General features: G+C 38.3%; 1 protein-coding gene across 1 annotated transcript in view; it reads left to right on the top strand.

The window, feature by feature from the left end:
• PLXDC2 (plexin domain containing 2) overlaps positions 1-13,618 on the top strand; it is a 468,788-nt gene that overhangs the window by 155,327 nt on the left and 299,843 nt on the right. Inside the window, exon 2 of the mRNA XM_028114162.2 lies at positions 10,605-10,816. Within this exon, the coding sequence (XP_027969963.1) occupies positions 10,605-10,816 (212 nt within the window). The remainder of the gene's footprint in view (positions 1-10,604; positions 10,817-13,618) is intronic.

Here is a 13,618-nt window from a genome sequence, read left to right as displayed (position 1 = left end):
GTTTTGCCCATTGCTTTGTGGTTCTAAGGTCGTATGAAGGTATATTTCATTAAATTTATGAATCAAATGTGAGAAATAGAATAAATGGAAAAATTCTTTTTTCTTACTGTATTAATTTATCTAAATATTTTAAAAGATTTTGGAGTTAGAGTGTTGTAACACTCATATTTTATTTGATGAAGTTCATATATAGCTTTTTATAGGTTAGAAAAGTATAGGAAATTTCATAGAAATTGGCATGGATGCTTCTAGTTTTTGAAAGAAATGACGCAACATACCTAAGTATTCAAGGCTAAGAATTTAAGCAGAAAAGTGAGATTATTTTAAGACCTGTCATGATGGAAAACACCAAGTCACCACCCCAACCATGTCCTGACATGTCCCAGGGGGACAAACAGACTGAACACCCTGGGCAGTTTTACTGAACATTTATTAGAGTAACAGAAATGAGCACAAACTCTCCTGGACAAGCTCATGGCCGTTTGTATAGAAATGGCATTAAATCAATAATTATGAGAAAAAAACTGCAATAGGTTTGAGTAAAGTTCTATGAGATCATTTTAAAATAACTCTGCCTGGGAAAATTATATGTTGGTGGTGATGAAAGACTTCACCAAGTCAGAATATTTGGATTTGAACATCAGAAAGTAGAGACTTAGATGTTTTTTTTTTTTTTCCCCTCGCTATAGAAGTGAAACACTGTTGGGGTCCCTGGACGGCTTAAGCATCTGACTCTTGATATCAGCTCAGGTATCGATCGATCAGGGTTGTGAGTTCAAGCCCCATGTTGGAATCCACACTGGGTGTGGAGCCTACTTAAAAACAAACAAACAAACGAACACAAACGAACAAAACAAAACAGCTTTGTTTGGAGCGCCTGGGTGGCTGAGTCAGTTAAGCCTCTGACTCTTGATTTCAGCTCAGATCATGATCTCAGGGTCGTGAGACTGAGCCCTGTGTTGGGCTCTGCCTTCAGCGGGGAGTCGCCCTCTCCCTCCTCTCTACCCCATCCCCACTCAAGTGTGCATGAATTCTCTCTCTCTCTCAAAATAAATTTAAAAAATCTTTTAAAAAGAAGTAAAACATTGTAGAAGATGTGTAAAATAAAGATATGCCATGAGAACAGATAAAAAAACCCTAGCTGCTTCCATCCTGTATAACATAGAAAAAAACACTGATAATACTATAATGTACTTCTTTCTCTTTTTTTGCTTTCGTGTATTTGTATATATGTATGTTTTTTCTTTTACCTAGTTCAAATCATATTACAGTTTTTTATACTTATTCATAAATCTTTTAGTGCATGTCAGAATATTTCCACAGTATCAAATCGTGGAAGACTTTTGCTACAGATTGTAAATTTGCCAATATGAAATTTTTATTAAAATTTGAATCTACCTACCGATATTAGAGAGTACAATACTTGCTTCAAAACAATTCTCTATCAAAAACCAGCAAGTACGGTTTTACAATAAATCTTTGTGAACTTAATATATGAAAGAATTATGTTGAATTTCTCTGACTTTTTATAATGTGAAATACTTTAACATATTTATTAGTATTTATATTTTCTTTGCTGTGGGTTATCTACTTATGACATTTGTCCTTTTTTTTTTAAATTGAGGACTGATCTTTAAAAAGTTTATTAGGTTAGATATATTTGTATATATTCAAATAAACCATACATGACTGTCATTTTGTAGATCAAAAAATTGAATAGAAGTGCACATAACATTAATCTTGATGTTCTGCTGGTCTTTAAATTTATATAAAACTAAAATAGGACTTTTTATTTTCCTGCCTGACATTTTAATTTTTTTATATATATATTTTTTAAGATTTTATTTATTTGACAGAGACAGACACAGTGAGAGAGGGAACACAAGCAGGGGGAGTGGGAGAGGGAGAAGCAGGCTTCCCGCTGAGCAGGGAGCCTAAGGGGGGGCTTGATCCCAGGACCCTGGAACCATGACCTGAGCCAAAGGCCGACGCTTAAGGACGGAGCCACCCAGGCGCCCCTGCCTGACATTTTTAAATGGCTTTCTATTGTGTTTGTGTGTTTCGTGTAATGACTGAGCCTCAAAGTTGAGTCTCTTGAGACTGTATTTTGTTTACCCTATATTTTCAACCCTAGCACAAAGCAGGGAACTCAAAAGTATAGATTTTGTGGTTGTACTTTTCATTTTTATCTAGGAATGGTATTCAACATTTAACAACTAATATCTGGCTAGCTAATGGGAACAGACCACACCTTAGGGCTGAGCCCAGATCTAAGTTTGTTCCTTAGTCATTGGAGTGTATGGAAAGCATTGCTCATTATTTGGGGGCAAGTAAGGAATGGAGGTGCAGTTAATCTCTTGATTTGTTCAGGTTGAGCTTTACGAACAGTTAGTCAAATTTCAGAAAAATACTGCTGGGTTTGAGTCTAAGACTAGGGAATGCTTTACACTAACTAAAGTCATCTTTTAATAAAAATGCAGGCCCAGAGTAACCTTATATTTATAAGCTTAGGGCTATAACTTAAAAAACAAACAAACAAACAATAAAGATAATTTTGTGATGAGGAAATTGCAGGTGTTATTGACCACTTGTCCAAGTTCATACAAATCTCTAGAGGGCATTTAACCTATAGAAATTTGGGGCCATTCTGATAATGGTATGATTTGATTTAAATCAGATAAAATTTATAAAACAGTCTGATAGAAATGAATATATTGGCTGTCATCTGTGGTCATTGGCTAAGTCAGCCTGGGCTCAACATTGGGCCATTGTGGAGTCTGACCCCACAAACTGAATATGGTCTGATGACAGTATGTGTGAGACTGAGTTTATCAGACATCTGGTAGCTATAATTTAATAGAAGACCCTCAGTGATTTGGGCCCCTAGGCATTTGGACATAATGTTTGACACTGGGTACCATTATGCCAATTGATTCCATCTGGCTTGGACTGGCTCAAAAGATTCAAGTTTTTTTTTTTCAGAGAAGCTATTGGCCATGACTAGTCCTTGTTTACAGAATTTTCCATCTCCCTTGGCAGGCAGAGTTATACTTTTCATGCATTGGGGGTGTTATATGTAAGTGATGAGTCACTAAATTCTACTCCTGAAACCAATATTACACTATATGTTAACTAACTAGAATTTAAATAAAAACTTAAAAAAAACACACAGGCATTCTGAATACAGGCAGCAAGGGTAGTTTAGGATAGCTAATGATAAATAGAAGTGTTAAGGTATTTTTACCAAATAGCTTTACTTTTTTGCTGTGCTGTGGAGACTCTAAAGTCTCATACTATTTGAATTTTCACAAATTAAAGAGTAAACCTGAAAATAAATGTTGAATATTTAACAGGATTCCAAATAGCCTAAAATATGTAAGTGATAGACTTTTATAGCTGGGAGGGACCATAAAGGCTATAAAACTGCCCCCTTTCATTTTACAGATAGCATACCTAAAATTTCCATGTGGATTTTGGGTTCACGCAACTTTTCTACAGAAGATCTCACACACCTTATTAAACGATAGATTCTCAGATTTAATTAAATGCTATTTCCTCTCTTTATAGATTATTTGTAGATTATTATAACCTGTAGACAGGTTCATATGGAAATGAGTTTATTCTCTAAGTCTGACAGATTTATCTGAAAAATCAGCAGATGGTCTGAGTTCTTTGATAATCATCTTTTTTATTATGAAACAGGAGGTTATCATCCCAGTAAAACATGTGAAATCTACTTGAAGGAATTCAGTTTTTCTTTCAAATTTCTATTAGGTAGTTAACAGAAAATCCTCAACAAAAAAGGTCAATGATTTATTTTCAAGCACTTCCCATTTCAAGATATAATAAAAAATATAATCAATATTAATGTGCTGTTACTTTCTGCTCTGTTTGTACATTAGCATTATTTCATTTCCTCCTATCGACAGTCAACTTGATGGGCTATTGTATTCCTTTTCTGCTTTCACATGCTAGATTTTTTCCAGATTTTTGCTATTTTCAATAGCACATTTTGTCTAATTTATTTTTTTCCCTTTTAGCTTGTTTCTTTGTGTCATGTCATCAAGGTTTGTGACAGATAGCTAAATTGACCCCCCAAAAAGATTAATCAGAGGCAGATATCTACCAAGCCTCTGGATCCAGCTCTGGTTACTTTCCTAGTCTATCACTTACCACCTCATAATGCATCGATTTTCTCTTATGTAAGACAATTTAATAATAGTACATGCCAAACACATTAATGTATGCAGATGTTTAGAACAGTGCATCATATTTAATTAACCCCAAATTTAGTTTAGTTTTTATTATCAATATTAGTATGATTATTATGAATTCATAATCCATGCATAAACACCTCTTTTATAACTGTTAACAAAGTTTTATTCTTTGTATTTATTTTTAATACTTTAGTAAATATGTGGCACTGCCTTAAACTTGTCTTAAATCTCATTCATGATTGTTCGTAAAGCTAAGAATGTTTTCCATAGGATTCCATCTTTCTGTATAAAATTTAAAAGTTTGATTATTTTATTTAATAGTAAAATTAGAAAACTATTAATGCTTCACACTTGTAGAGTAATTCTCCACCTATTTTAAGTTAAAATTGTCCTTGTTTCATCTACTTCATAACTTTTCAAACTCACTGGGCCATGCCTGCATTCTTCAAAGACATGTGTTGAGTTTCTTACGGACTTCGTTAACCAAAAAGAACCAAGATGATAAACTGCAACCATAAATGTTGCTGAACATCACCCAACTGGCCAGTGAGCTATTTTTGAGTCAAACTCATGTCAGATAAATAAAAGCTGTTGTAGATTTGTTTTCCCATAGTTTTCTCTTTCTTCCACCCTTTTATCTGGCTACTCAGGAAGGTGGTTAAAATCTTAAGTTAGATAAGAGATTACGCACATAATCTTTTAAGACTATGTCTCAGATGAGCAGCAACTTGGTCAATCATTCATTCGCTTATTCATTCATTTGTTATTCAGAAGATTTTAGATACTACTATATGTCAATGCCCATGCTTATAATGATGCGACAAAAGATGTAAATAAGATAGAGTCTCAGATCTGAAATATCTGTGTGTCAGGAGTCTTCCTACGCCGGCCCCAGGTTTGGTGATATGCTAGGAGGACTCAGACAACTCAGCATATAGTTGTGCTCATGGCTATGATTTATTACAGCAAAAAGATACAAACCAAAATCCACGAAGAGAAAAGACACTTGGGGCAATGTCTGGGAGAAACTAGGGCAAGTTTCCAAGAGTCCTCTCCAGCCGGAGCACATAGGACACATTTAATTTTTCCAGCAACAAGCCGTGATGATGCAGATAAAATATTATCAACCAGGGAAGTTCGTTAGAAACTCAGCAGCCAGTGTTTTTACTGGGAGCTGTTCACATAACCACCTTCTATCTAGCAGGTACCAAGAGTCCAGACTCCCAGAAGGAAGGCACGTGTTCAGCATAAACCATATTGTTTGCTCAAACAGTTTAGCCATAGTGAGCCACTCTTATCTGTTAGAGAATAGCAGGAAAATTCCCTAAATCTAAGTTTTCCAGACGCTTAGCCAAGGGCCAACCTAGTGAAGGGCCTGCTGAGTTAACTCTTTTCTGCAAAATCGTACATTCAAGTGGAGATAGGCAGAAGAGTGTTTAAAGAGTTAGGTAAAGAGAAGTATTGGATTATGACAAAAACCTCAATTAGCTCTCCCAGGGGAGTAAAGGGTAACTTCATTTAACAAGAGAATATTTGAGCTAGATCTTTAAGGAATTGTGAGATTTCCCAGAGTCTGGGGTGAAAAAGAGTTTTCCTCCACGCAAAGGTCATGGCAAGTAAAGAGATAATTGAGAAATTCTACATGATGGGAGCGTGGGGCATGATGGGGTGGGGCTGCAAAGAGAGGGAAGAGTGGTTGGAACAAGAGCATGGAGTGTTTATCGGTGGTAAAGGAGATGGGTGGTAAGGAGCCATTAGAGGTTTTAATCAGAAGAGAGAAGTAAATAACTTTGAAAGGTATCTCTGGTAGCAGATGGAAAAAAGATTGGAGAAGGAAGAGTTTGAAGACAAAAAGATCAGATAGGAGGCAAGAGATGATGAGGACATGCCCTAAGGCATGGGTCAACATTGGGGCTAGAGCACAGGGCAGTGGTTCTCAAACAATGGGGCTCAAATAATCACGTGGGAAGTTTAAAAAGACTGTGACATCTAGGCCTACTGAAACCCTTTACTATCTCTCAACAGAACACTCCGTATGGTTTCTTTTCTGGAGCTATCTTACTCTGATGCTGTCAGACAAAACCTCAAATCCACTGTGTAGTCATTTCATTATTGGACATAACCAAGGATATAACCATTTGTATAAAATTTCATCTTCACTTCCACAATAGATTAGGATGCAAAGCCACATTTAGGAGCCTACCTCAACCAGATCATTTCATCTATTCTCATCTATTCTCAGATTAATCTAGCCAGCAAAATCTGTTTGCAGTGAACAGTCTTAATGTTTCTGCAGAGGACTCACAGGGGTGATTTGGTTCACTTGTAAAGTATAGACCAAAATGCTTGTCAAAAGGTATACAGATGGGTCCCAATTACATAAGATGCATGTCAATTTATGTACATTTCTTGGTGGTTTGGCATGTATCGTGTGTATGATTTGTATGCAAGACACAAGAAATACTGTTAAAGATGGTTTCAACATATAACAATGGTTAAACATGTAACTATTGGTTAAATGTAAGCTATTTTAATAAAATCATTCAGATAAGACACAAATATGAACATGCCCAGCACAGTTTTTTTTTTTTTTATTTTAAATTACTTTACAGTATATAATGGCACAAAAGAGACTTGCAAGGTTTGCAAAGAATAATATGAGGATACACATGAGTTTCTTATTTTTACTCTCAGATTAACTAGACATTATTGGGTTTCATAACAATGTTCTATTTAGAATGTAATGAAGTACCTTCTTCAGTAATAGTGTATCTGCTCTTTTAAGCGAATAAAATATCTCAAGAATGTGTAAGAACAATTTATATATTACATATATACAGAAATATGTCTGTGAGCTTTCTACCATATTCAAACGGGAGTCTTTAGATATATTTAATATTTCCATGAGCTATGTGATTAACAACTACAGCAAAATATGTTGGAGAAAATTATCTTTGAAAGTTTTCCATCAGTGGTTTAATTAACATACAGTGGACAGAAAGCAAACAATCTGTTCAGCCAGACTACTCAAAGGTCCCTCCTGTTGCTTTTGTTTTCACTACAGCTGGGAAGGGAAAAATTATATTACTTATAACCCTTTAGCTTGCTTCTGAGTAATTCGTTTTGGTGGTGATTTAAAGAATAATTTAAAATATTTTTATGAGTTTGAAAGCACATGAAGTGCATAGGAATAATTTACAATGTAGATAACCATGCTGTGGTTTTGCCAATTTTTCTCAGTCTTTATTTCTGTAAAACATTCATTCTTGACTTGTTTTATCTTGTCTAAAAATCATTCTGAAATGGGATCAAAATCTAAGCCAATTTCATGCTCCAGTCTTGATGAACCATGGAGTACTGAATTATGAGCATATAGGAATGTTTCCTCTTATTATTCATAACACAACCAGAGAAAAATAATTAGATCTAAACTAGCGACCAAAAGAAAACTCACAGAAGCCAAGCCTTAAAGCTCACAAATTTTCTTATTAAAAAACCCCTCAGTTCCTTCCTTAGATCCTGTTTACTCTTTGTAAATATGAGAACCAGCAAGTAATCAAGAGACAGGTTTATAAAGTTGAAGGTAGCAAATTCTAGGAGGAGCAAGCATGTCCATAATGGAAGCAAACCAATCAACAGCTGTAATTGCTGTTAATGTGACCATGAAGCAAGAGAGAAAAAAATTATACAACACTGCTTTTTTTTAGGGCAGGGGGAATATCAGGCAGTTAATATCCAGCAGCATGGACTGTTTCTAAGAAACCCAGAGTTGTTTTGAAAATTCTGTTTTGAAGATTTTAATAAAGATTACTTCTTTGAAGTTTTAGGTAGACTTCCTGATTTACGTTTTAGAGGAATGACAAACCTCTGCTGTTTCCTTTGTGTGATTCTTTTTAAAAACCATTTTTAAATCCAGGAGCATCTAATCTATTAACTGCATTATACTGGCTACATTTCGTACCTAGATTGACATTCTAACAAGAATTCTGTATAGATTTTCAGTGGTTCTGATATGATTATTTGTATTCAGAGGGTCACCACCCTTAGTGCAGGACAAATGCACACCTTTAAAGTTAACCTAACTGTTGGGCTAGCAGGTCTTATCTGATTATTATAAAACTTTATAGCTTACTTTTGTTGTAAGCTGCCTCATATATTTTTGGTAATGAGGCAGGATATATAAATAAAGCAAATAAAATTGTTTTATGTAGCTTTGCCTAGACTCATAGGTCTTAGAGCCTGACATATCCTCAGAAAAAGCTGTCTGCTTTTGCAGGTGAGATATTTTCATTCCCGTTTAAAATATAGGGCAACCAAAGCACAGAATTTTGTAAATTATGTTAGACCCCATATCCAGGAAACCTAACAAAAAATTCCACCCCCAGTCTTTTGAATCCTCGTACCATATTTCTTCCATTAATTCTGACTGGTCCAATCACTCTTGCCCCACAGAGACTGTCAACCGTTCATTTATCCATCCGTCAGTCAACAGACATTTATTCAGCACCATTCAACGGCCAGTGGGACAACAGCATTAAAAAAGAAACACTTTTCTATAGTGATGGTGATCCTCATTAGACATAATTATTGAACATTTACTGTGTGTGTCAGGGGGGAACATAATCAACCCTTTATGTAACATGAGATTTTTCAGCCTTACAACAATTCTGTGAATTGTGCATGGTGCTAACATTTCTCTGGCTCTTGGGTCTTTCTTTGTGGAGCTCTTGGCTTTTTCTGTCTTCATGGTTCATTTAAGCTCTAATATTCTGTGAGCCCAAGTTAAAGTCTAGATCACCAATACTATGGTGCTATTTTTCTCTGGGCTGTATCTGTCAAGGCATGAAGCAGTGAGAGACCTTTTAAGTTCATGGTGAAACGAAAGGATATCCTTCCTGTCTAGAAGAATTATTAGCACCTTTCTGAGTTGAAAAGGAAATTATTTTTTATTTTTTTATTTTTTTAAGATTTTATTTATTTATTCATGAGAGACACAGAGAGAGAGAGGGGGGCAAAAGGAGAAGGAGGCTCCCAAGAAACAGGGAGCCCGATGCGGGACTCGATCCCAGGACCCCGGGATCATGACCTGAGCCAAAGGTAGACGCTCAACCATCTGAGCCACCCAGGTGCCCCCTTTTTTTTTAAAGATTTTATTTATTTATTCATGAGAGACAGAGAGAGAAAGAGAGAGGCAGAGGGAGAAGCAGGCTCCCAAGGAACAGGAAGCCCGATGCGGAAAGGGAAATATTTTAGACCATTTGTGTGTGATTAGTAGTGGTAACCTTAATTTAGTTATTAGAGTTCTAAGTAGCTGATACAATGGTATTATAAGTCACATTAAATACATTTTCGTTTCTTGGAATGTTCTCCTATTGAAGGCAAGCTTCAACATCACAGCTATAATTAAATCACTGCTCTCTTAGCCCTTTTTTGAACCTGTATCCTGCTAGTTATAAAGGCTGTCAATTCATATCTTTGGGTAATAGTTGCATAGAAGAAGGCTGTTCTTCTTGGTCAGAAACTGAATTTCCCATACTTGTGATACACCTCCTCCTACTGACCTACTGAAATGAAAGACTGGGAGTAATGATTACATCTTATTTTCCCTCCTGTAGTAGTAGGATGAGCTGGGTCAGCAAGGCCAGTCCCTGCTGATGGCTTTAAAATACCTTTGTGATTTGGTCTCTTTGCTTTCCCATCCATTCTCTAAGTGCCTATCACTGTCATCCTTCACCACCCTGCCAAGAGTCCAAGGTGAGAACTGCACAAATGAACAAGAGCCTTTGTGATGCTTCCTGAAGGTGTTACTTATTAAATGAGGTAGGCCATGAACCAAATCTGACTGGTGAGCTACAAGGCAGTTAGCACATTTACACAAAGATCATTCCATATATTATTTAACACATTCAAATACATTGTTACCTCTCTGCTGCCCAGCAGAACTTGTGTGAGGGGAATATACACTCACAAGTTAATAACGTCTGACTTATTTTTTTTTCAAATGTGCTAAGAGTCACTAGGTTTCATTCCTTTGTTTGGATTGTAGCTTATTTTCTCCGAACAACTAGACAATGTTTATGAAGTGTGTGTTTGGAGGGCGGGGAGGGGAAAGAATAAAAATGCGTTGCTTTAGGGCTGCACATCTGTTTCAGGGACTCTGCTGGATCTGCACATTAACCATTGCCACGGCTTATGGTGTGTTTTAAAATTGCATTCTACGCAGAGATGTTCATCCCAACTCAAAATATTACAATTAAACAGATTTGCCTGTTAGGAGTTAGTTTCCTATCTTCATGACTGGGCAAAATTATTGTTCTGCTCTATTAGTTAGCATGTGTATGACTCATAACAAGTGGTAACTCATTATTTTATTTCTTGTTCAAACAGATGGGCAATACCAAGTTGCTCAGGTCTTCCCGCAAGCAGATGAGGAAATGGAAGTGGACACACATGCATTCAGCCACCGGTGGAAAAGGAGCTTGGATTCTCTCAAGGCAGCTGACTCTAACCGAGCAAGCATGGGCCAAGACTCCCCAGAGCCCAGAGGTTTCACAGACCTGCTACTGGACGATGGGCAGGACAACACCACGCAGATTGAGGTAGGTAAATAATCTGGGTAACTGAACTGGATTGACGACTGTATTTTCTGTGAGGCACCCAACTTTTGCGTATGGAGAGGCTCCACCTTCAGTTCACTCGAGAGCTTTTGGATTTTTTGGTAAGGATCAATTTAACTCATTAATAAATAATTAGTTAATATTCAGTAATTCAGTAGTCAATAATTATAACTATATGACATAGGTAAATACATAATAGCTAAGCCATTTAATCAGCCATGAGTACGTTTATTCATGAAACAGACAAACACTGGCTTGCTATGGTGATGATCGTGAGGAGACACAAAGAGGAACACGATACAGCACCTGCCTGCAAGGAAGTCGCTATGTAACCACATCAGCTCTGTGCTACATGATACGTACAAGGATATATGGGAGCTGGAGCCTGGCATGGAGGAGGGCGAGGTCACCTGCTTGGGCCTGAGGGTGGGCCATTGTCAAAGAGGCTTAGCCTGGGAGCAGGCATTGAGGCAGGGGCTTGGCAGGTTGAGGGGAGTTCACCAGGTTGATTTCCTGTCGGTAGTGAGAAAGAAGATTCCTGGCAGAGTGAATTGCATCCGCAGTGGCCCAGTCTTAGAACGCTGGGGCACGCTGGAGAGTCTCATGGAGTGACCAACTGTCCCTTTTACCCAGAGCTGAGTGCTTTCCTCGGGTAGAGTGCTTTCATTGCTAAAAACAAGACAGTTCTGGGCAAACTGGAATGGTCGTTCACTCTGTGACTGTAAGCAATTCTGTGTTATGGTTGGAGCTACGAAGTGGACGGAGGACAGTTGGAGATGGGTTTAATGAGTATGGAAGTTCGCTGAGGACACATTTTGGGCAGACTGTAAGGTTGCCCAGAGGCCTCAAGGGTGGTATTATATTGCTTAAATTCCCATAGTCCTTAGCATTGCAAATCATAAAATATGATCCTGTTAGTCCCCCGGGTCTAACAAAAACAAACAGGTCAATCTTATGGAAATAAGCAAAAAAAAAAAAAAAAAAAAAAAAACCACACCCAAGTGAGAATGTAGGCTATTTATTCGTTTGCTCTAGCAAGAGTCAGCTTCTACCACTTCCCTCTGGCAGAGGCTCAAAAGCAGGCAGGGGAGTGGGAAAGTTTCTCGCTTAAAAAAAAAGAGGATGGGGCACCTGGGTATCTCCGTTAGTTAAGCCTCTGACTCTTGGTTTCGGCGGGGGTCACGATCTCAGGGTCGTGAGATCCAGCCCCGCTTAGGGCTCTGCGCTCAGCAGGGAGTCTGCTTGAGGATTCCGTTCCTCTGCCCGAGGATTCCGTTCCTCTGCCCTCCCCCCACTTTTGCGCATGCGCACACGCGTGTGCTCGTTTCTCTCTCTCTCTCTCTCTTTCTCTTTCAAATAAACACGTCTTTATAAAAGAGAGACGTCTTCAGATATGCTTTCATGGGAAGTTGTTGGCATAGAGGAGCTGGAGACGGGCTAATTAGAAGCAGAGCATCTTATGTGATCGATTTGGGGAGCATATTTGGCTTATACTGAGTTGGACCCAGAGACGAAAAATAGGAAATCTGTCAGTTGTTCATCAATTCCTGCCCTTTCTGGGCTGATTGCTGCCCAGGTTGCATTCTGGCTCCCTGGACTGGTTGCCGTAGAGTTTGGAGGTCGGTGTTCTATGGTCATCCGTGGTCTGGCCATCGTCTGTTTGAATATCCTCTCTTGATCTGAAGGTTTAGTTCCTATTTTCTCCCAGGTAGCAGGTTTATACGTTTTCAGAACCAGACAAGATTCTTTTTACTGCCCTGAAATACTCATTATTTAGGAAAAGAACTCAACTTCATGAAACAGACACTACATCGTTCTCCAAATAGTATCAAGGCATCATTTTGTTCCCGCATAGTGAGAGGAATCTTCAGAAGATCTGAAACCCAGGCCCTTGGGATTCTGTGGATGTGAAAGGCCCAGCAATTTTCAAAGCCCCTCTCCATCTCCTTAGCTAGTATGTGACTCTGGTGGTCCCTGGCTGCCCCAACCAGGCCCCTTAACAGGCAACAGAGGAGGTGCCAGGAGCAGAAGTCATATAATATCTGTAAGAGGCTATTCTGACTCCTGCAGAGTGCCTGCTATTTTGGCAACAGTGTTGTTATAGCAACTCGGAGAGGGTAACATAATTCTTCCCTGAGCGCTCTTTAGCTGGGGTGCAGCATAAAGAAAAGAGAGCTGAACAGAAGCAGAGGTGTTTACTCTCTGCCCAGAACTGGTAGCTCCCTGAGATTGAAAGGGGAGAACACACATTCCTAGAACTCCGCGATCTCTATACAGGATGCTGAATTTTCCAAATCATTCGTAAAATAGAAAATCCCTTTGCTTGGGGATGTATGAACACTCCTCAAAATATAATCCCAGTTGTTATAGCCGTGATGTTGTTTTTCAGCCATTTTTTCTCTTTTTCTACCTTAACAGAGGAGATCCCATAATGTCAGGGATTTTGCATCAGTACAACAAAGGAGGGAGGCTAGTGCTGGTGCAGGGAGCTGTGTACTGGGCAATCACTTGGTGCTAACATGTGCCGGGCGCTGTATGGAGATCATCTTGCCTGGTCTTGACATCAGCGTACTGAGATTTGTGTCTCCAGGTTCACTGGGTAATCTCAGTGCCTTTTGCATGACGGCAATTTCAGATTTAGGTTTAGTATTTCCCTAAACTCTTCCATTAATGAATAAAGGGGCTGGTATTTAAACCCAGGCCTGCCCAGCTGCCAAGCTTTATTCTTTCTACTTGGCTTTGCTTCCTCTAATAGAAGGAAAAGTAAATGGTACTTTGATTAGG

This window comes from Eumetopias jubatus, unplaced genomic scaffold, assembly GCF_037043125.1.
Source record: "Eumetopias jubatus isolate StellerSeaLion01/CBP00866 unplaced genomic scaffold, mEumJub1_p1.0 scaffold_8, whole genome shotgun sequence".
Lineage (NCBI taxonomy): Eukaryota > Metazoa > Chordata > Mammalia > Carnivora > Otariidae > Eumetopias > Eumetopias jubatus.
The sequence above is the reverse complement of the archived record's forward strand: the minus strand, read 5'-3'. Positions and strand labels throughout refer to the sequence as shown.